Source organism: Pollicipes pollicipes, unplaced genomic scaffold (genome assembly GCF_011947565.3).
Source record: "Pollicipes pollicipes isolate AB1234 unplaced genomic scaffold, Ppol_2.1 Scaffold_7261;HRSCAF=8764_pilon_pilon_pilon, whole genome shotgun sequence".
Taxonomy (NCBI): domain Eukaryota; kingdom Metazoa; phylum Arthropoda; class Thecostraca; order Pollicipedomorpha; family Pollicipedidae; genus Pollicipes; species Pollicipes pollicipes.
In genome coordinates, this window is record NW_023597054.1 from 55,842,411 (window position 1) to 55,865,657 (window position 23,247).

Genomic DNA, 23,247 nt, shown 5'->3' on the forward strand with positions numbered 1-23,247 from the left:
GGCGTGGGCCAGCTCTAGATCGCGCTTGGGCACCACCTCCGTGTAGCTGGTCTCCATCACCACCAGCCGGGCCGAGACAGCCGTCAGCTCCTCCCTGCGGCCAGCCGCCAGCGGCCGGTGACTATCTGCCCGGCTCGCCGCCCGTTCTCGTCTGCAGCTCGCCACCGCGTCAGCGCACCACAGCTTCCATCCAATACCGCATGGCGTGGTCCCCTCACCAGCCGCCTCAAGCCTGACTGACCCTCGACCCGACATGAAATGGCCCCTGGCATGCGGCGGAGGTGACGCATCAAGTCCCGCTTAGTCGCTTCAGGCACTGCGCCTGCCTTTCCAATGATTGGTGCCTGTGGAAAATGAAGATTTATATTATATATATATATATATAATATATAATATATATATATATATATAATATATATATATTATATATTATATATATATAATATATATAATATATATATATATAAATGAAGACCAAAATATTATATATATATATATATACATATATGTCAATATTTGACTGCAGCTGACTCGCGGTAAGCGTACCGGCACTTGGTGAGCGCCACGCGCAGCACGATCGGGTCCTCGGCGGCGCCGCTGCTGCGCGCGTCGGCCGGCGGCCGGCTGCTGACACGGCGCAGCAGGGCGTCATAGCGCTGTGTCAGCTCTTCCAGGTCGGCCTGCGCCACCTGGCGTGCCGCGTGCTCCTCCCGGAAGCGACGTCGCTCGACTAGCAACGCTTCGCGCTCCTGCGGCACGTCAAGTTCGTGGCCGGGGACGGACGGAAGGCTATAGAGTTCGTACCAGGAGCCGCCTAGTACGTGTCGCAGGAAGCGGGCGGTTCGGGGCTAGTCGGAAGAAACACGGAACCAATTACCGGTGTCCCCAAAGCAGCCACTCCTTGTTTGAGCTTTAATATTTGACCTGACGCAAACTTCGCGTGACGTTTATCTTATGTGAGTTGGCCCGATTTAACGTAGAACTGTTGTTACCATGGTCCGGCGTGGCCCTGGCCTGGACTCACATTATAATGGCCGATAACAAAGGTAGTGTTTATTGGATACCCGCTTGGCACTTTCAGGACCTTTGAAGCACAGGTATTGGTAATGTGTTCATAATCCATTGCGCGTGTTTTGGCACAAAAAACGCGACCGTAGCGTTTGTGGTTTCGGATTAGGGGCGGTTTCTCAGCAACACTGCACGGCGAACTACGGCCGGCCGGCTGGGGACGGTGGTAGGGAGTTGCTGCACATTCGACGCGGCCTACCTGCAAAACGGCCTAATTAACTTCAAGAAGTGTTCGAAAGAGCAACTTTCCGCTCCGCCGTCGTTTGTGTCCGTGCACCTATGGCCACCAAATGCTAACAGTGGCAATTGACGCTGCGAAGCCCATGCTGGGACCTACTGTCACGTTAGTCTTTGGCATTATCGCGACCTCATATTGCGTATAAGCATGCTCAAAACACATACCTTAAAGAGAGTTCAACATGTTCTAAAAGTTTTGAACTGAAATAGCCATCTTAAAGGTCATTCAGCGCAGTTTACAGCCCTGTCCATTTTAAGACCTAAAGCCTTCTAGCTTCTGAGCTGTACGCCCGTGAAGATGTGTAGGCCATTTCGGCTGAACTATTTCAAGGTCACTCAGGTGTCCGTGACTTCACAATAACGTCATTCCAATCCGTCCGTTTCGTTGGACATGCGCCCATCAAGACCAAGAAAACGTGCCATTGCTGAGTCATTCATATCTAGCGCTTGTTACTGTGATTTCCAGGTACGACGGCCGTCTATTAGCCCTCAATCAATGTTTTGGAGGGTACGATGACAGAACTAAACAGTTGCGTATTGATGAGCATATTCATATTCACTCAACAAGGATATCGCATTGTCTAGAGTAGATTTTTCACCTTAAAGTGTACCATTAGTGAAAGAACAGCTGATTCCATCATATCTAATGTTTGTTTTAATGTCACCAAGCGTAGAACACTCCATTAAGTCTGTGTTATGAAATTTAATTAATACCTGATTGTGAAAATGCTGAGCGTGGCGAAGCTTGGTTAGCCTTACCAATAAAAAAGTTTGACCCTGTTTCGATCCACCCTAGTGTACAAATGTCACACAAGAATGGAAGGCCATAGCGATTAGCTTCCAAATGATGTAACTTGTAATGCTCGTAATCACAGTGTTTTTAGAAATAGTTCTAGCGTGGTCAATTTGACTGTCAATTGGATGGGAAAAGAGCAACGTAGTATTAAGCTAGTGCTAAACTAACAGAAGAATACGTTGACTGTCTCAGTGCCCTTCCCAGCATGTAGAACTGCCAGGCTATTTGTTAGGGCTTATGTAGTCGGTCTTTTCGCACATGTTGCAAGAGTAGTGAATATACAAAAACAAAATAATGCCTGCTGTTATAAAAACCTTTATCTCAATGAATTCGCGACGCATTGTATGCATGTCAATGTCGTGCAAACGTGGCATGAACAAAATAGTTCCGTGAGCTCACGACGGCCTATCTTAACCGTAATGCATGTCACGTTTCGTTTTTTCATGGGTTATTATTATTGCGAATATTGGCCAAATCCGGCGAGTGGCTATTCGAACGCCGCGTCAGTACGTACCGCATAGATCAACACAGAACACACAATACATGCAAATGAGACGTAACGCCAGCGAAACACGGACGGTGTTATAAAGATGAGGTTCTCGGGCTAGACCAGCCGTAAATGCATATTGTATATAGCCACATTTTGAGTGCTACCGTCTATGGCCCGTAATGGCACGAGAAAGCTGAGTGGAGCAATGACGTCACCACAATGCCTAACATATTTCGTTCGCTAAAACCACGGGCGGTTTTGACAAAGATTGAGTAACCGTGCGTTCAACCACACTGATGCGGCCTTTCGGAGATGCATATTTAGACTGGGTGCGCTGCACCTGTCTGAGCTTACCTCCTCCAGCTGGTTTTGCAGTTTCTCCCTCTCCTCACACAATAGGGCCACGCGGTGTCGAAGCTGCGCCTGCGCCATCTGCATCCCCTCCACCTCTTTGAAGGCCCGCACCTGAGCCGACTTGAGCCGCCTCGTGTGCCGCTCTCTCTCCGCGCTCAGCTGACGCTGCCAACGCAAGCACATCCCAGAGGCTGAGGCCGGCCAGCTGATCTACCTCTGCGCGTCTCGGTGATGTTGCGGCCTTAACCACATGCGGCCCAGCGATAGCGGAAGTCCTGTTCGCTTTTCCGCCATCCTACATGACAAGCTCATTGCGCACAACTCAAACTGTACTACTGTTTCAAATTCGCCCGTTTGCTGGCGTTCAGTTGGTGCGTACCTCGCTTTCCTCTAAACCACGGATGTGGTCATCCCGACGCTTGATGGCAGCGTCGTATTGAGCCTTAACGTCGCACAGGATCTGACGGTGCTCACCGAACTGTTCGGTAAGATACTGAAACACTTCTCGGTGTATCTGAAAAGTTAATATTCTCGTTGGTGAGCTTGTTGGGACGATTTGTGCCGGCGGGGAGTTTTTGCGTTGTGATTAACGTGTTACATTCCAACTGGTTTTCCCGACACAGATTTGGTTCAAAGACGGCACCTGCATGAATGTTGATTATTCTTGCTACGATCTTTAAGACTTGTTTGGTTGTCTTAAACAACAAAACGCGCCTTACACATCGTGTAATAAAGTCAGGCTTTAAGTCGGTAAATCCCCACGACCCAATCATCCGGCTGCGTTTACCCTGCTCCTGCTTCGTTCCAGATCACCCTGGGGTGTGCGAGCTCTTTGACATGCCACTGATCCGTATATCGCGTCAAACACTGTATCGTGATGTGCAAGTCCAAAAACGTCAGTACGCGCACCTGGAACTTTTCTTCGTCGGAGGCGCCGGTACACTTCTCCATTTCTCGCTCGACGTACACGACGAACTGTTCACTGAACACTCTTGGCGGTCTTTTCAGTTTCCTCTGTGAATATCGGAGTGACTTTTATCAGAGTGATGGTGCCTGCTTTTATCAGAGTGATGATGCCTGCTTTTGAAATGTGTAATATGATGCCATATGGGGCGATGGGGACGATGGGGGGGGGGGGGGGACGATGGGATTTTGCGACTGGGGAAGGAATTTTTTATTTTCATTGTTTCTCTCACGGAAAATAAGATTGAAACAATGAAGTGTTTTCGTGCAGACATAATCAGTTCCAATAAACCACGTCCAACCAGCTGCAGAAAACTTTTTGCCTGGCCTGGGGTTCCCCATAACCTGTCACGATTTCAAGATTTTGGCAAGCTAGAAAGATCTGAGCAGACAAATCAACATGGTAAGTATTTCACAACACATCCAGTAGCAGGTCTGACCAGCTTAGCCGACCTTTTATCGGGCAGAGAGATTTCGAAAGTTGGCAAGTTGCGATTGGTGGCAGCGGTGTCCTACAGCACGACCAACCCCGACTGCACCCGGTATCATAGCATAATACAAAATGCTTCCAATGCGACTTCGAAAAAGGCACTATCACTCATGATCATGATCAAGGCCTGAATGTTGTTCTTCCTGGTATGCAGATGCTGGACGTTTGGCTACGAAACACTCAAACATCAAGCTTTAAAAGGCGGCACCATTTTTTTTAGGGTGGACTGCCCAGAAGTCGTCGTAAAGATGGCCTTCTATGGCTGACAGAGTCCCTCAGTATACAGTCCCAGGCACGGTTCTGATATGCGTGTTACTGATCCGTAATGTAGCGCTTAAGTGGGTGTGCGTGTGTGCGTGTGTCTTAAAAGCACTAACAAGTACAAAGTTGCTTTTTCGTGTTATGACATCAGCCTTTTCTCTAAAACGCAACCGTACTGAGCCTTTCTAAACTGAAATTGGGAAACATAAGCGCGTGTCAGATCTTGCAACTTTAATACAATGCCGGTGTTCATGTCATTCCACAAGTCATCCAACACATCTGCATCGCCGCTCCTTATATTACCAGGGCCTCCCTTCGATCCGAACAAGGAGCCTTCCTTATCCGTAAACCGACCTACTTCCAGTCATAAAAGTGACCTCATGTTATTTCGAAGGGGGTCTCCTGCCCTCCACATCATGGTCCTATTCGTCATGACACAGGTTTACTGCCGCACCGCACCCTCGTCCCCCAATCGCCCAATGTTTCTACTTAACAGGCGTTCTACTTTTCTGCTTTTCTCTCGGTCACCAGAGGGATCTCCTGCCTTATCTCGATTCTTCATCAAACGGTACGCTCTGTTGCAAGGTACAAGATGTTGCATTGCATTGTATTATTGGGACCTCCTCTCGTTTGTGACGGGCCCTTCCTATAGTAATCAGGGGGCCTCTTCCAAGCCCTGACAAGAACCTCCTCTTGCGCACAAAGGCTTGTAACCACGCCACAGGGGGACAGTCATCTAATTATCTCCTTTTTTGATACGATGGTCAATGTTTGCCCCTTCTTATGTGGCAACCGCTTACCTTGTCTTTGCCAGTCAGCTCCACAAGTGAACCAACGTAATTTTGAGACTTGCAAACTTGCCTTTCATCTTTTATTGCGAGCTGCGTGTTGCTTTCAGCCATTTTAGATCAACATAGAATCACTTCCGGTGTGTTATCGATATATGAGTGCATGTGTGCATAATGTTCTGTTAGTAAAAGCTCGGCGTGAACTTGTTCGTCATTATTATAGCAAGAAATCTTTACGGCATGATACTAAAGGCTGAGATATGTCGGTATGGGTCGGAAGGTAAAGGCGGTGACTAAACACGGCTGACAACCCTATAACGGACAACTTGTTTTCATTAACTTAAGCGTCTCGATAAATGTGCTCGGTAAAAACCATGTGCCTCCTCCTCACTTGGCCACATAAGTAAGACTTCACAACTGTCTCCGTTAAGGCCCTTTACAACGTCTCTGTAAATGATGTTACGAACCTGAATAGACTTTCTTCAATTAGCGGTGGATTGTTGTGAATAAGCGTGCTCTTACTTTTATTAAGTCCCTTAGGTGAAAAAGCTTATCTACAAAATAGAATCTCATAGGTGCGCAACCCTGGACGAAACGGGATCCAATAGAGGCCACGCAATATGCCAGCCAGAGGGCAGGTAACCGCGCCACATCACATCTAAACACCCACACACCAACCTCGGCTCATGACGCTAATTGATACAAATGGCAGAGATCTCCTTGAGTGTAGGGACTGCTCACATCAACGCAGTTTCGGTGTAGGTGTATAAATTGCAGGGTTAGGAAATAAACTGAAGAAGCGCATTTTTAGCCAGACTTCACGCCTATGTGTAATGTGGGTTCAGAACCTACGGACAAGCTTTGTCCTCACGTACATCAGAGCGAAATTTTGCTAGCACATTTTCCTCAGCGGAAGCTATTTTTAGATATATTGTACGCACACCGGAGCCATTATCTCAATTTTTAACGTGACGCTTGTCATTATGCATTCCCTGCCTGCATCACGCATCTCATCAAGCTCCTTTCGGGCAGCTTTCGTCATGGCTGATTTTGACTAGATGAATCAGTATTGCGCCCAAATATGAACGTGTGAATTTCATATCACCCATGACACAATTTTTCGAAAATTCAGCTGCAAGAAGACCAGTGCGTACAAACCAAAGCAGTAAATGCACCAATATGAATGACATGTTCAGGCGGGGCGTCACTCCGTCCACACACCGGCAGACGCTAATGATGTAGAAAGCACGCCTTTAGACCAAATGTCGAAGGGCAATTGTGCGCCCTGTCTAGCAAGCGGTGCCGCGTGGAGGACATGCGTGCTTTATGAGAGGGCGCCACGCAAACTCAGTGCAAATGTGATGATTTACGGGTAAATAGCAGGACGTTACATGTTGCCCGTGTCGTCGTCGTTGCCTTGCGGCACATTTATAGTCGCGGTTAAAGGAAGCATCTTTGAGACATAGACCAAAAAGATACTCTGGCGAAACGTCAGTGCCAGACAGTTTTGATAATAGCATTGGAGAGTACCAGTTTAGCACCGACAAGATACAGTGAGCAAATGGATGTTTATCATTTTGGAAACAAAATTACACACTGAACGTTTCAGCATCGCATCACAGTTTTTATTTTTGAGCCCCGTATTCTGTTTCTGGGAAGGGCTACAAGTGATTCAAGCAAGTATACCTGTGAATATACTGCTTGGCGCATGCAAGGAATTCAAGTGAGTTATTATTCATGGTTACCACTACGACTGTGCACGGGAATTTTACGCTAATCTCATTAAAAAAGACAGGAAGGTTGGCTAAAAACCTGTTACCTGCGAACACCAAAAATCAGGCCCTTGGTACACCTGGGGTGTAGTGGATGGAATGTACTCTGCCATTTATGGGTATGAAGGCCGGCAGCAGAAGTGAGCAGTTGTCATTGGCACAGCGGACGGCAAAGGCAATTTAGCGAGGAGTGCATTGGTTGAAGTTTTAACAGGCTCGTCACTACACGACATATGTTTCTGGTGTATAGCTCTGCGGCAACGAACTGGGCATCGAAATAAACACTGTTTCCCAAAGTCAAAGTTCGGTTAGAAAATAGCCACTGCTAAGCGTCATAAGGAATAAATCAAATCCATAGCCCGACATGTTGTTGAATTCACGTGATAATGCTTCATATTTGGATTATTTTCCCCTCTATGACGTGTTGCAAGTGCTAATATTATTGATGTCAATGCATTTTGAATAATTGGCGAATTATGTTTTTAACATGACATACATGTTGGGAACGGCACCGGAATCAACAGCATTACTTTTATGTCGCTCAACATGTGGTCTGATATCATTTCTTCCGCCGAGACGGCTACTTCAAACAAATTATTGGCTGTCCACAAAGATTGCTCAAAAAGTGGGGTTCCTGGTCAAATAGGACGCGCCTGACCTATGAGTAAAAGTTACAGGCAGGGGAGCATGCTGCCTTTAAGCCGCGTATCTAGGAAACCACAAACACGGCATTTGATTTCCCACCGTGCGTATTCTTCGTGCCAAGGAGACAGGCAGGCAACGCCAGGGGTATCACCTTCCCAAATTGATTGGTGGGGGTTTAGTCGATTTACCCGCGTCCGACGGGGAAAGTTTACCTCCCCTACGGTTTTTTTAGCGCATGTAAAAGAACAAACGCTTGCAGCGGCAGGAAATTTTCAGTACCCGTTTATCAATGACTTTTTGTAATTTTGGAGTTTTTATTTACCGAGTATAGTGACCTGGGTCCGGTCAGAGAGATTAAGCTCTAAATACTTTGACCGCACATAACTTTTTGTGGGTAATTTGTCATTGTCCAAACTTGCTATTGTAATGGAGCATGATAGTACCTACAACTTGTATCTTTCAGATCTTTTTGGAACGTAAGAAGTCTGCGACCAAAAGTCAGATCGATTTTTACTATTCTTCATAAATAACGTAGTTCTGTAGATATTTCTGTGCGGGTTTGGTGTTTGCACCAGAAGCAAAGACTACTTACTTACATGCGTGACCATCCTGTGATCACAGAACACGTTCCCCCGGCCCAGGTCATGATTTACCTGACAAAAACATCCTCAGCTCAAAATAGGCAGTTTTACTCGGTAATTTGTAACGCAGAATTCGAATGCCTCACTGAAAACATGTTTCGTGTCATTGTAAGCCTAATGAGATCGCAATAGGTAACGTGAGAACATGCAAAGCCATATGACGCCATTCAAGGCCAATGGCGTAAGTTGTCAGTAGCGGAGGGGCTAGATGAACGAATGCGACGCCTGTAACCACCTCCTCATTGTGTTTGTGAAGCTGCTGGCGTACAATTTCGTCTACTAACGTGCCTGTTCTCAGTTTGTTGCAAATATATTGCCAGGTGTGCCAGCCTTCCCCAAAACCTGAATCCTCATCATTATCCGGCTACTTTAATTGGCGTCCAAGTTGTCAAAACGTACGATTGTTAGATACAAAGCATGCTTTGCAGAAGAAATAACTTACCAATTCAAGCCCACGCGGAGCTTCATTTAATCAACAGCTTAGAATGCAGTGCAATGTTCACAGAAAAACATTGTCGGAAATCGACCGTTTGCTATCAACAAAATCAAGTATCTTTTCATGCATCCAAACTGGTTCGGGGCGCAAAAATTACTGTTTTGTTTTGTTTTTGCTAAATGACGTACTCTACGACGTAGAGACGAAAGCTTGTGGAAAACGTCTGTGCATCATAGCCGGATGCACCAATATAAAATAGATAAACTGAACTTGCACAACCCGCCCCACGGGCGTATCGGTAGCAGGAAGGGCAGCAAAAGAGAGAGGAAGTAAATCCTGGTGACCGGTTAAGTTACAAAGTGCCCCTATGAAAAACTCGACCAACGTTTTATTGCGTGTTGAAAGTTGATATCAGCAAGAAAGACTCGCAACTCTTGGTGTTTTGCTGTTATGAATTGTGAGTTATCATGTAGAAAAAGTTTATCTTCAGTGTGTCAGGATGCAGTGGTCAAATGACGTTACCAGGAAAACATTGGCCAGGTTGAGAAAGCTCGACGCTTGGGAGCTGTATCCCGGGTTACGTTTTAGTGGACACCACTTGCATTCGTTTACTTTGGAACACAGGGCAAAAAATGTATTAATTCTATCTCTTACCATCATTTTGTGGTAAAACCAGGCGGAAGATATAACACCGAACTGCGTTTTCAGCTGTTCCGCGCCTCAATGTAACTCAGTTGATTGCAGTGTCTACCTCCCGATTCACCCAGCCGTGGCAGGGTGGATTCGAGTCAGTTAGGCATATGCTATTCGTCCGTGAGTGGGATGGCCTGCGGTCGGTGGCAGCGGCCAAACGAAAGTGAAGGGCCCACGAGAGACAAAACTTAGCATTCACTGGTAAAGAGTGCGGTGATAAGGTGGTCTTAAGACTGCTTCCGCTGTCCAGAGACCCTGTGCTGTTTCCGGGGCCCTATGTGTCCATTTTACGGAGACAACCTGATAGTTAACGAGCCGTCTACGTTTCCCCTGGTTCCCTTGCGTTTGCTCGGAGGGCCCTGCGCTGCCGCTGAGGCGCTTCTCGCCGGTGTGCCGGTGCACGCCAGCCGCGGCTGACCTTACGCAACAGCAAGCAGACACTCCATTCATCTGTCTTATTTGTTGTGGTTACTAAAAAAGATATCAAAATTATGCAGGTATATGATCATAACAATCATAACAGTTGTATGAACTTTAAACTATAAAAAGAATGGAGCCAAAAATCATATGAATGAAGTGCGCCATTAATGTCTGCCACAGCCCGATCCAAGCTCCAAACTGAAGGACACGTTCTAGTTGACGCCAGATTGAGGTGTGGATTCAGGGCACAGGCGCTTTTTTATCTTCGAGAAACAGCGGTGGAAGGCCTAGCAAGAGCTGGTGCTGGCGTGTGAGGTCCTGACCTATTTTCTATTGAATAGTCTGCTACGCATGGTTCCCTATCAATTTCAGAGAAATCGTGATGGTCCTGAATTTGAGCATGCCATAGAACAGGGCAGGCTGAGTAATGCATTTCACTGAGGATTCTCATCAAAACTTCCTGTTGAATTGAAGGTCTAAGATACACTCCCAACATACATCAAAGTCTTTCTAACCTCAGCCCAGTATATGACATGTTTGTTGATGATTATTTCCTTATTTGCCAGGCTGCAAACTGGTGGATTTGACAGGAGTAGAGGTCAAGTTGGGGAGAGCTTCCAGCATATTAGTAGTTTATTGAAATTCACACTGTATGTCATAATGGCATGGTCTTCACAAGACACCTTGTTAAGATTCTATATTGATGCCATGCAATACCAAAAGTAATTGGAATACAGCAAAGTTGCATTATGCTCACTTGCAAATGAACTGATATCACAGCATGTGGGAGTATTGAAGAGAGTATTCCATTCCACACTTGTATGGGTTTTTAAACTGAAATAGCCACCTTGAAGATATTTGGTGCAGTTCACAGCCCTGCCATCTCAATGCCTAATTCTGTATGGCTTCCGAGATATATAGCTGTGGAGATGTATGGCCTTTTTTATCTAGACTGCTTTCAGGTCACTGAGCCATCCATGATGTCACAATAAGTCATTCATAGCCCACCATTTCATAAGCCATTTAGAGGTTGTAGCCAAGCAAAATATAAATGTCAAGCTGTTTAGATCTGGTGCTGTCAGCATTGTTTTCAGATATATTGACTGTCATTTAGCTCTCAATCAATGGTGTGTATGGTCCAGTGACCTAATTGAACAATTTCATCTTGAGGAGCATGCTTATTTTACAGAGAACTTGCATTATCTTGGACAGTCTTGTCTGCTTGAAGACATACCAATAGCTATATGTGGGGCTATTTCATCATACCTGATGCTTGCTTTAATAGCTTCAAAGATGGAGCATTCCCATTAAAGATGGTGAAGTCAAATGAGCAATGAGGAGGCCGCCCTGTTAAGTTTTATCCAAAGGAAAAGGTTGGGTGGGGTTGGGTTTAATAAATTGAGGTGAAATCCCAGAAAAATTATTGATCTTAGTTGTTGGTGTCATTTGCTACCAAAACTTTTCAGCACAGGTGCTCTGCTCTAACTCACATGCTGTCACTACATGTGTGAAAAATGTTGTGCATGTGTAACCCAGGGTCATGCATTATCACCAAGACTGCTTAGTCAGCAGATGTGTGGCATGTGAGAACATCATTCTGCCCTGTCATATATGTTTTGCAATTTTTTGGGAAGATTGATACTGTATGTGGACCAGGACCACCAGGTCCAGGACAATGTGGAAATATTGCACACACATCTGAGGAGAACAAATTTGAAATCATAAGTCATGATCACAAATTTGGGAAGGCTTAAACTTCAGTCATGACTTCATTTTATACCATAAGTCATTGAAGTACTAATTCAAATTACTATTACTAGTTAATAAGATACTAATTTACACACTAACTGTGAAGTACTTATTCTACACACTAATTTAATTAGTGTGTAGAGGGCATCCTTATGTGTTCTGTGATGTAAAAAATGGGTGGAATCATAGAAGTGTACAAGGCCAGGTGATAAATTGTGTTTTGGGGTAAGTAATAACTAGATTTACCCCAACTGTGGCAGCTTTCTAGGTACCTTAAGTGGGGCAGGATTCTGCCTGCCCCAAACATCTTATTGTCAGATTTGCCATGCTTTATAGATTGGCTAAGTTGGGTGCCTGTTGTCTCTGCTGGTTCATAACCAGAAACGACATGGTGTAAAAGACAGTGAAGGCTTCTGCTTTCTCACAATGTCAAAATCAAGGCATTTGTATATGGAGATGTCAATATTGTTAGTCACCAAGGCTGCTCAGCACTGGCCTCAGCACACCCATATGTGAAAATTGTGAAGGTATGCCTCATACCTGGCTCAGGGATGTAAATTTAAGCAAATGATTGGGCTGCTAGTTGAGAAGCCAAGAGCCTAGCCTTCTCTAACACATGTATTTGTGCCTCATTTGATTCAGACCACTTGACACTGGTGAACTGTATGGTGAATATTTCATTTTTGTATTGGAAATCCTGCAATAGCCCTGTGTTTGTTGAGCAAGGATTGCACAAAGAAGACCACCTTTGCATGATGTAGAACTTCTCCCAAAGTGTGTAGCATTTTGGCAAAATATATTGGGTGATGGAAATTCATATTTTAATTTGAAATACAAATGAACACCCTGACATTGGCAATGTCCACCCTGTGATTTTCAGGTTTTGATATTTACCATGTTGTTTCAGGATACCTGAACATGGGTTATACCCCAGTCCAGGTTATGATTGCCTTTATTGCAGCTCTAGTAGCTTTTTGGATCTACTTATCAAAATTTGAAAGCACATAATTTGCAGGTCAGGCCAGGTATGACTTGTTACATAAAGCTTTGACTGCACTGGTTGCATGATCGCTTTTTCTGTTAGCTTTGTTTTTTTGTTGTTGTTTTAAAGCTGTCTTATAAGTCTCACGTTTAAGTTCTGTGCTTGGTTATGCCAATTATGAGTCTATCTCTAGGATTTACTGATATTGCAATAACTCAGGTGGCATGGCTCATTTGGTTGATTTTTAAAGCTTTTAGTTCAACATGGCTTTGCATGGGTGACTTAGAGTTCAAAACTCTTCTTTAATAGAGCATGTTGTGTATACCTTGAATCTAAAAGCTGGGTTGTATTATCACAGTTCATCAGATAAGTTTGGCTTTGGCCATTCCAGCCAGTGTGCAGGCAGGCTTTTGCCTCATATTGCTGGGACCTAGCCACCTTTTGCCAGGCTTGGCCACCTTGATCAGCTGCTTGCAGATCTTTGTGCTGTGCAGATGATAGTGGCCAGACCAGATGTGCCAATTCTGTGACTAATTTTAATGGTGACTGTATTATCAGTTTAACTATCGCCCTTTGACCAGTGGGATGTAAATTTTGTGTGCTGTGTATTATATATATGAGTGTGTGTGTGACATGGTGAAATGTAGTGTAACACATGCTGTGTCAGATGTACCCCACATTATATGAAAGCATGCTTTGTTGACATGTAGTGAGGACTGCCCTGCATGAGTGGTTTTGCTAAAGCGAGGAGGCTTAGCAAGCATGATGTGGCCAACTATATGCTCAAATCTGAAGCATCAATGAATTTGATTAACTTCTTGGGCTCTGTTCAGAGGGCCAATCTGAAATTGGTACCAGCTGGGTGACAATTGGAGGTGGAGGTATTCTTGGCACCAACATTCTTTGTCTGCAATCCTCTGGGTGCAACATTAAGTTTCAAGACTATTGTTGTTGCCTCATGTTGTCCATTCCCTCACCACCCATGTCATCTTTCTGGACTGCTGGTTACTCAATGGATGGGGAGAGTGCCGAAAGTGATTGACACTACCAGCGGAGTCTTCTGATTCTACTTTTCCATACTTTGAGCATACAATTTGGGTTCCAAACAGCGAAACATCATTGTTACAAGTCCTGAACAACTGAAGTAACCTGATATGTACTTTGTAAGTGTATCACTTAAGACAACTTTGACAGTGAAAATGTCAAATTTCCCATCCTCTGAAAGGCCCTAAGTCAAGGTTAAAACCTCACAAATTGTAGCAGTGTGAATGTACTGCCTGCCTTATCCTGACACTGCCGCAGACTCCGTTCAAGGCAGCAGCTCTATTTCAATCAATTCTGAATCAAGGTCAGATGGTTAGAGTGTCAGGCTCCCATGTGGGGGGCTCGAGTTCGAATCCCAGCTTCGTCATGGCCTCGGAACGCTAATATGGCCGTGGCAGTCGCTGGCGCTCCATAAAAAGGGCGTGATAACGTGCGTCGTGTTCCTTGCAAGAAATCAGACTTGCCTCGTGGCCAATTCTTTTCCGTGTTTTACTGAATGCATTTTTTTCTGACAGGAAACACTATGTCAGGACCAGCGGCTGAGCGGGCCAGAGATAAGAAGGAAACGTTTGATATCCTGATGGAGATCTCCAACATCCTAAACACGGGTGAGAAAGTGCCAGAAAGTCTTGGTGTACATAACAAAATGTTGGTGTACAAAGAGGTGTACATCATACCATATGAATATCTAAAACCTGTTTTTGAATCAGGGTAAATGGTTGCTGTTTCGTGCCTCTGGTTTACTTTTTGAGCATTTTAACGATTAAGTCGTAAGAATCCTAGAATCCCCGTCAGTCGAACGACATAAAAGAGGTGGCCATTATCTGCGTGACCAGAGGCGCAGACCTGTGATTGGTTCGTTATACCCGTCCCTTGACGCCCGTGCTGTCCGCAGGGCTGGACGGTGAGACGCTCTCCACGTGTGTGCGACTGTGCGAGAACGGCGTCAACCCAGAATCGCTGGCTAACGTGATCTGCGAGCTGCGCCGCGAGTCGGCCGCGCTCCGGGAGGCTGAGGCCGTCCAGCCGCCGCCATCGGCCACCTAGCCGCGCAGCCCGCTCTGTGGTGCCGGTGGCGGATGCGACGCCACTGCCCCGTACTGGCCTCGCAGCCCCGGGCGCCAGAGCGCCGCACTGGCGCCGCAGCCCCGGACGCCGGAGCGCCATACTGGCCTCGCAGCCCCGGGCGCCAGAGCGTCGCACTGGCTCCGCAGCCCCAGACGCCACAGCGCCATACTGGCGCCGTACCCCGGCCGCCGGAGCGCCATACTGGCGCCGTATCTCAGCCGCCTGAACGCCGTACTGGCGTCGCAACCCGGTCGTCGGGGTGCTATATTGGCGCTGTATCCCGGATGCCGTAGCGCCATACTGGCTGCCGCAGCCCCGTTCCCCGGCCGCCGGAACGCTACACTAGTGCAGCCGCTCCGGATGCCACACGTCCGTGTCCCGTCCGATATGTGACGTCCCGCGACGTTGTGGGAATCCAAACTCAGTGATCAGGTCACATGCATGCCTTTGATGACTGGCAACCGTGATTCATTGGGCAATGGGAATGGGTCAGAAGTCATTCGTGCTCATAAATGTGTAACTGCGTGTTTGGGCTGTGTTGTAAGGAACAACGGGGTTTCGTGTTTTGTGTTTTTAACCAGAAGCAGTATTAGCTCAGAACATGTACGAACATTAACAAGAAATATAAATCAAATAAATTGTAACCCCAGCTACTCCCCATTTGGAAAAATCTGGAACGTTCATGTCGCAAGCTTAACACTGTGCTACCGCCATACCACTTGTGCCCTGTTATGTCGTTGACCTGGAATTACATGGTCGGATGAGAGAGATCAGGGTTCACATAACAAGCAATGCTTTCCGGAAGCTCGGATGCCAGAAATTCACCCAATCAGAAAGTTTCGATGCAACGGTTTAAAATTTGGTGAAAGAGGCAACTGCGTCAAAGGAAGTTTTTCCATGAGCATAACGCCCGCCCATCTTTCAACAAGATGTGTGAATGTCGTCGAATGGCCTACCGAAGCCTGCCGCGGACGGGCTGGACGTTGTGTGTCGTACAGAGCTGCGCTTCACGTTACTAGGTCTTTGGGGGTTAATAATACGCATTGTCCGCCCTCCCTACCAGGGTGGGAGGCAGGCGGCGCTATATAGCCTCTGCAGCTGGGTGCGTCGCAAAGCGGTAATGACGAGGTGTCGTATAAGTCTTGCACTAGTGCTAACGATCTCGTAACCTTCCACTTACCTCTCGTAACTCGATTTTTTCCGAATGTTGCGGTGCTTTGTGTACCTCTATCCTGACTCGTCATGTAAGTTGTCTACACAGAATTTCTAAAAACAGCTTCTGTTGATAGAAGATGCCTTTCAAACTCTGTGCTTCCAAAAAGCACATTTGGAAGCACATTCAGCGTGCTTCTAAATGTGCTTTGTTCTTCCTTACGAGCTTCCGGCACGTTTTATTTTCTATAAAGTCGAGCCACGTTGAGTGCACTCCCGCCTTTTGAAGGGAGTGTTCCACGTTTAAATACATTGAAGCAATCATCAGGTGTGACGAAATAGTACCGTGCTGAAAATAATTGACAGCCGGTTGACGGCCATTATATCTGGAAATCGTGGTCACAAACACCAGATATAAACATGGACGCCTAAGTGACCCTAACACGCCCTAGGATGGGGTCGATTTGATCCCCCGAATTTTTTTTCGGAATGCTGATCGGTGCGGCGTAGCCGCGCCAAATTTTGCATGGCTGTGGACAATTGAATAGCGGATAATTTGCTATGAAATTTAGGTGTACTTTGCAAGATCACTCACCTACGGCAGGCCAAAGTCAGGCCAAGGATTCAGCAAGGTCAATTTCTAGGGAATTGTCCAATCTGATGTGATCACGGAGTATTATAAGAAGTCATACTTCTCTTGGTTGCTTTCGTAGGCAACACAACAATGTAATGAAGAAGTTCCATTGACCTAAGGTCGGGTATAAAGGTCCTGCCAGGGTCAAAACCAGTTTGTTTTATTGATTTAACTTTATGGCGCTCATTTCCAGTTATTCATACCAGGAATCGCATTATACATCTTCCATGGGCTTCTTAAAGATCATAATATGTCAATGACCTAAACTGGCACAGGTCAGCATTTTGTTTTTAGGAACGTATTGCCTGGCGTAATCTGTCACTTTTTCAAATGTAAAACTCGAAGCGGTCTTGTACAATTTGGGTGACCATGACAGCTCAAATGCCAAACTAGGTAACTGACCTTACTTAAGCGTGTACCTTTTGCTTAGAACAGGTGTCTGGGTTCTGGTGGCACTTAAGAGACCGACCTGGAGTTAAACCTTGTTTTATCTTATTTGGCCCAAGGTTATGACACAATAGCCTCAACTTTGACCTGAGTGAGTTCACGTACAGACCAATACACCCCGTGAATTTGGTATCTCTAGTTTTCTTAGTTCCCGAGATGCCGGCGGGTCAAATTGGCCCCCTCTCTAGCAGAGCTTCTGATGCCCCGTGAAAAGCCAAAGCATCTCCCTTTTCTGAGCTGTGCTATATATGAAGCGTTTTTTTTTATCCACGGGGTTAGAATTGTTGAACTCGTTGCGACCCGCGTTAGATTCACCCGGAAATAACGCGTTGCGACAGAAACTGATTGTTGCCAGACACTTACGTGTATACTTTTTGAACTAGGAATCAGACTAATTTGATCAAGCAGATGGCACCAGTTAACTTGACGTTACATTTTCTCTGGAGATGTGTCACTTTTATTTGTTTGCGTGAGGTCATCACGCAACCTGACATCCCAGCTCAGATGCTGAAGTCTTAAGTTCGCCTTAAGTTGTGTGCACGTTCAAATAAAACAGACTGGTGTCAGTTTTGACACATTAGGTTGCCCTGCTCAGCAGCCATCACGCGTGATACATGCACGCAACGAATGTCGATCTGGCATGCGGTAACCTCTGGAGTTCCAAGATTTTGATGTCTTATGAAAAGCTGAAACATGCCCTCCTTATTGAGTGGCGCCACGTTTGTAGCGTTTTAAAGGACCTCAGAGGGACCATGATTGTTTAAGTCGTTGGGTGTCGTGTTATAGTCAACGGGAAATAATGCCTTGCGACAGAAGCTGACTTTATCTAGACATTTAAATGTATAACTCTTGGCCTAGTGGTCATCCGATCAATCAAGTGGCACCATTCAACTCGGCATTACATTTCCGTACTGGAGATGTGTCACTCATAACTGTTTGCATGGGTCATCACGTCACCTGACATTATCCACACCCTAGTTGAGGTCCTGGACATTCTAGGTTGTCTTGATTTGTATGCACGTTCAAATAGAACAGGCTAACATCGGTTTTGGCACCTTAATTTGCCCTGCGTAGCAACCATCGCGAGGGAATAACGGCTAACCGCTTAAGACCTCTGGAGTGCCGACCGCTCAACACCCAATAACAAGCTTTTGGTATGCCGTCAAAGCGCCTTGGGCTTTTTTGGAAAAGTTCTGTAAAAATCGAAGAAGGATGTCGATTTTTGCTGAATGCGAATGTCGAACTGCTGCGAACTTCACGCACGTGCAGAGGTGTCGATTTCTCGATATGGTTGGAGGGGGAGGGCAGAGTCTTGGAAGTCGACAGGTGCCGTAAGAGGACAGATGCGGAAGCCTTCCCGGATATAGTCCACTTATATTCTGGTTTCTGGCTATCCATTAAACCATATATATATATATATATATATATATATATATACATATATATATATATAGTTCTTGTTCCCTCATTCCAATATATATATATATATATATATATATATATATATATAATGCAGCTTTTGGGGCGAGTGGGAAGAATCCGTGGAAGAAAACCTGATCAACAGTGCTCAGGCATGGAGGCAGACAGCACTTTGGGCTTTACGAGAAAATGCAGAGATCAAGGGCAACGTGGAAAGCTCCTTGGCGATCAGATTGACCCGGTAAGTTGACATATAGGGCCGGACAATCAACAGCGTAATGCCTCTAGACGGCGTACTGAGTCCCAAAATTTTCCCCAAGCAGTACTTTCTTAATCAGCGAAGAATGAGCTTCGTTTGCCTATTAGCTCTTTATTTTTGTTAACAAGGTGTCTTAATCGCCTGCAGGCCCAAAGGCATCAAATTTTGTTGCGTTTTTGATGTAGGAAAGCTGCGTCCGTCCAGCCGGTTATGGCCCCTTCGGAGCCTTTAGATTCCCTCGGCATGGTCCTTGAGTCGTGATTCCGTGCCCCCCACCACCTGCATCCGCCAGCGGCTCGAACAGATGAATAGATGGGGTCCGCTAAGAACATAGGACCATCCATTATAATAATAAATACTCACGGCGCAACGTGTAGGGATCTGAGCGATTGAGTGCGCCTGAGCAGGTTAAGATATGGAGCCCCTGTCAAGAGTGTAGGGTCCCTCATTCCAATAGAAAGTACCCTAGACCCAATGTAGAGGGCCCCCGAACGATCGAATATGCTCGAGCAGGTCATCAGATAGGCCTCCCCATAAGAGCGTAGGCCGCCCTCATTCAGAAAAGAAGTACCCAAGACCCAGTATGGAGGATCCCCGAACGAATGAGTGTGCCCAAGCAGGCCATCAAATGGGCCCCGACAAGAGCGTGGGGCCCTAAGCAAGTGACAGAGAATTGGAAACGCCCTAGACCAATGTAGAGGCCCACGAGCATATCGCAAGTGTGTCTGTAGATTAACCGAGACCCACGTGAAGGGCCCTTGAGCAACCGAGAATGCCCCGGCAGGTTAAGATATAGGGCCCCGGCTAAAGCTCCCAAAGCCTTCCTGGCGAATAGAAATAATCCGTGGAAGGGCCCGCGATTGACAAGAGTGCCCTGACACGCTAACAGCAAGGGCCCTAATAACAACACAGGACCCTCAGAGCAAATACAAAGAAATGAAGGGCAACGTGGCATCCCAGCCAGTATGTCCAATTGGGACCCATATGGGTCCCAGTTGGACAATTATATGGGGCCCACCTGGGCTGTCCACTTTGATCCCATGTGGGCATGTCATGGGCTAACACCTGGGTCCCATATGGGTGACCCTGGTGGGCTCATGTGGGGCCTAACTGGGGCACACGTGGGACCCACCCAACGTTTACAACTGGGACCCATGTGGATCCGAGATGGGCAACCGAATAGGGCCCACCTTGGCTTGCTACCTCGGGCCCATGCGGGCATGTCATGGGCAACCAACTGGGTCCCACATGGAAGCCGGCGAAGGGCCCTTGTGGGGCTTAGCTGTGACACACATGGGACCCACCTGGGCGCTAGAATCGCTTTTGAACTAGGGTGTGTGTGAAAAACTCCATCGCAAAAAGACCATGCGGGAGTGAAAAAAATCAATTCACAAAAGACGGAACTTATGGGCTCGTGACTGATGCTTCAGCAAACAAAGACATCTATTTCAAGTTGGCATGGACGCAATATCAGAAGCCTGGCAAAACGATTTTGTTTTTTAACATCTTAGGCCATTAAAGTGAAACAGAATACATTAAAGCATAGTAATTTCATGACAGCATAATGAGCATAACAAATTATTAGCGCCAATAATTTGATGCTGCACTTTGCACTTCCCTTCCACAGCACTTTTAACATAACACAAAGCAAAGAAATTCAACAACAAATAACAACAGAAAATTCAACAAGCATAAACACTTAAACAACCAAAAAAAAAACATTGGACTCATACACATCAACCCATCACTAAGTCTAACACAGTAGACATACCTCAGGCTTCTGTTAAGATGGGGTCAGTGAAAACAAACATTTTGTCACTGTTCCTTGCAAAATACCAATGCTTATTTCCATGAAAGTAGCCTAACTTTGCCCAACTTAGAGGCATTACTTCATCTGATCTTGTCTAACCTGTTTGTATCACAGCAGCAGTTGTGAGTTACTGGTTCTTGAACAATTCCTATTGCCACTTGCTTTGCACTTAACCAACTTAACCTAACTTAGAGAAGCCCATGTGTTGAACATCGTCTCAACTCACCTATTTGTTGACAGCAGGCATGGACACAACTTGTGATAAAACATGATAAAGCTGATTTTTTTCTGGTTTCATCTTGCAGTTTTCTTCATTTCAGTTGTGTATGCTTGTTGACATCAGACAAAGTTGGCAACACACAAATCAAAACACTTAAAATCACTTTGAACAACTTATTTTGATTGGCATAGCTAACCTTTGTCAAGGACAATAATGGGTATGCTCCACAAACCAATCTCTCTTCTCCAAAAGTAACATGCGGGCGCCATATGACCAACGTAGTCGGTGCACCCCAAAGCCCAAATCATTATCATCATCACCAAAACTACCATAATTTTTAGATGACTTTGCCAGTATAGCTGCTTGCCTTTTCAGCTGCAGCAAGGACATTTATTTAGGGTTGTTTATTCATATTTGATGATAAAGTTTGAGATGTTGGCTTCACATTTTAGACATTTTTTCACATTTAGATGGAGATGGTCTGACCCTTTCTACATACTAATATTTAACTCATATTGTAATTGCTATGCAGCTTAGAGTAACCCCGTGTTAAAAATATAGTGCATATATACAGTTCAGTTATTTGCCAGTCAGTTAACCATCATAACTATAGAAAACATCTGGTTAAAGCAGCCATGGGGACCACTTCAAGAAATGTGGGGTAAATAATCAAGAATATGGAAAAAATGAGCCCCTTGCATATGTTGTGACATCATAATTTGTCTCATGACAAAACTCGATGGATTAAAACAGAAAATGGCTAAATCTGGTTACCAATCATGTGTTGAAAGCAGGTGAGGTAAGCAATTATTTGGTCCACAGGAGACTTACTGGCTTCTTCATGCTCCCCCAAAACAAAAAGTCAGTACCTTTTGCATGGTCTGCTGGCAGACAGAGTCATGACACTCCCCCCCCCCCAAAAAAAATATAAATAATCATCATGCCCACCAACCTACGAGATTTAAATGCGAGAAAAGAGATGTACATGATAGACATCTCCAGAGCGCAGAATTTCGCCATCAAACACTTCTGTATTAGCTACGTCGGGTCCGTCCCAAAGCTCTGTATGGCAGCATTAAGATAGCCTTGTCGCGTAGCCTGGTGAGCTAGACACTCGAAATGCTTAGATTTATCATTGTTGAGCACCGCCATGAACCACGAAAACGGTTAACCGAGGGTTTAACAGGGCAAAAATGGCGGTAAAAATAAGTTAAGTGCTTCAAATTGTCTCCTTTATTTCCTGTGGATTGTTCACTCTTGGGTGCATATCAAACATGCTTGGGCGGCTGGCGAATTAATCCAATTTATGTATGAAATACGTACAAGTTTGCAATTGGACATCTTGCAGAGAAATTGGTTAACATTTTAAGCAGCAGATGGTATCTCTAAAGGCAATCGAAAAGGAAGGAAGAATAAAGTGGTATCACCCTCGTATGATACCAAGAAAAACAAAAGTAGTTAAATAAATATAAAGACTGATACTTTTCTGGGACAATTTTGTTATCAGCTGATTTGATTTAAAATCTGTTAAGGTGAGTGTTCAAATGGTGATACTCACCTTGCAACTTTAATTTAGAAGACATTTCTTGAATTTTTCACTCCAGCATTTTGGGAGTGATGCGATTTAGTGGTCAAGTTTCTTCGGGAATAAAGAAATACGTGGAGTAAAATTCTCTACAAGGCCTTGCTGGTGTTGGCACCAGGCTCTGCTTTCGTGGTGTGGTGGTGATACCAAAAAAAATAAGAGATGCGTGGAAACCTTGCATGTGGCACACAGGTGCCGATTGTGATGCATTTTGTAAACAAACCAAACTTAACGCGTGCAAACGGCTGGAGTCGTTGGGGTTCTTGGGCTAGGAGGTACCTGGCGCCATTTCTCTGTGCATATATAGACATGATTCAGACGTAGGTGAGGCAGGACATAGCCATATGTGTCCAGGTTCTGTGGAGCCTCGTTTATGCTGGGTGGTTTCAAGTGAGCTCGGTTTTAGATGACATCTGAAAACCTCAGAAAGGGAAATATGGGTTTGGCATGTGCGATTAGACAATGTGAGGCAGGAGTAAAAAATTCACATGAAATATGGGGAAAAGGAGTGAAAAATTCCCTCTCATATTCCTCATATATTGCTTCTCATATTCCTTCTGCTTTACACCCAAAGGCGGCAATTCTAGGCCACTGCCCCAGATGGGCCCCAGTTGGGCTTCACCGATCTGCCATTTCAAATTCCATCTGATTGATCAACCGCCGTAATTCCATGCAGACCGCTTCATGTCATCGATAATAAGTCAGGTCAAAGCTTATTCACCATGTGTTTGACCAAAATTGCCACGGCAACAGCACCCTCGCGCAGACCATGCACGTCCCTGTCATCATGCCGATGCGACTATCACTAAATCATTCAACGGATG

At 45.5% G+C, this 23,247-nt stretch overlaps 2 protein-coding genes across 9 annotated transcripts; one reads left to right on the forward strand and one right to left on the reverse strand.

Annotated features, from left to right (window-relative positions):
- Positions 1 to 226: 226 nt before the first annotated feature.
- LOC119111640 (uncharacterized) lies at positions 227 to 5,881 on the reverse strand. The gene is made up of 6 exons (XM_037235446.1): positions 5,460 to 5,881; positions 3,855 to 3,959; positions 3,325 to 3,459; positions 2,946 to 3,110; positions 633 to 749; positions 227 to 265 (listed from the first exon to the last, which is right to left on the reverse strand). Exons 1-6 carry the CDS (start codon positions 5,559 to 5,561, stop codon positions 227 to 229), a joined length of 663 nt encoding a protein of 220 aa, XP_037091341.1. The 5' UTR covers positions 5,562 to 5,881.
- A 4,140-nt stretch (positions 5,882 to 10,021) lies between these two features.
- Positions 10,022 to 15,550, forward strand: Mzt1 (Mitotic spindle organizing protein 1). 8 transcript variants are annotated; one of them, XM_037236977.1, is made up of 4 exons: positions 10,023 to 10,131; positions 12,711 to 12,828; positions 14,345 to 14,437; positions 14,725 to 15,550. In XM_037236977.1, the coding sequence occupies exons 3-4, from the start codon at positions 14,353 to 14,355 to the stop codon at positions 14,874 to 14,876; spliced, it is 237 nt and encodes a 78-aa protein (XP_037092872.1). In that variant the 5' UTR covers positions 10,023 to 10,131; positions 12,711 to 12,828; positions 14,345 to 14,352; the 3' UTR covers positions 14,877 to 15,550. The 8 variants fall into 8 exon arrangements, with proteins under 8 accessions (XP_037092876.1, XP_037092872.1, XP_037092873.1 ...); XM_037236978.1 differs by lacking the exon at positions 10,023 to 10,131 and adding an exon at positions 10,146 to 10,369 and having other exon boundaries at positions 12,711 to 12,818; XM_037236975.1 differs by lacking the exon at positions 10,023 to 10,131 and adding an exon at positions 10,148 to 10,369.
- The last annotated feature ends 7,697 nt before the right edge of the window (positions 15,551 to 23,247 follow it).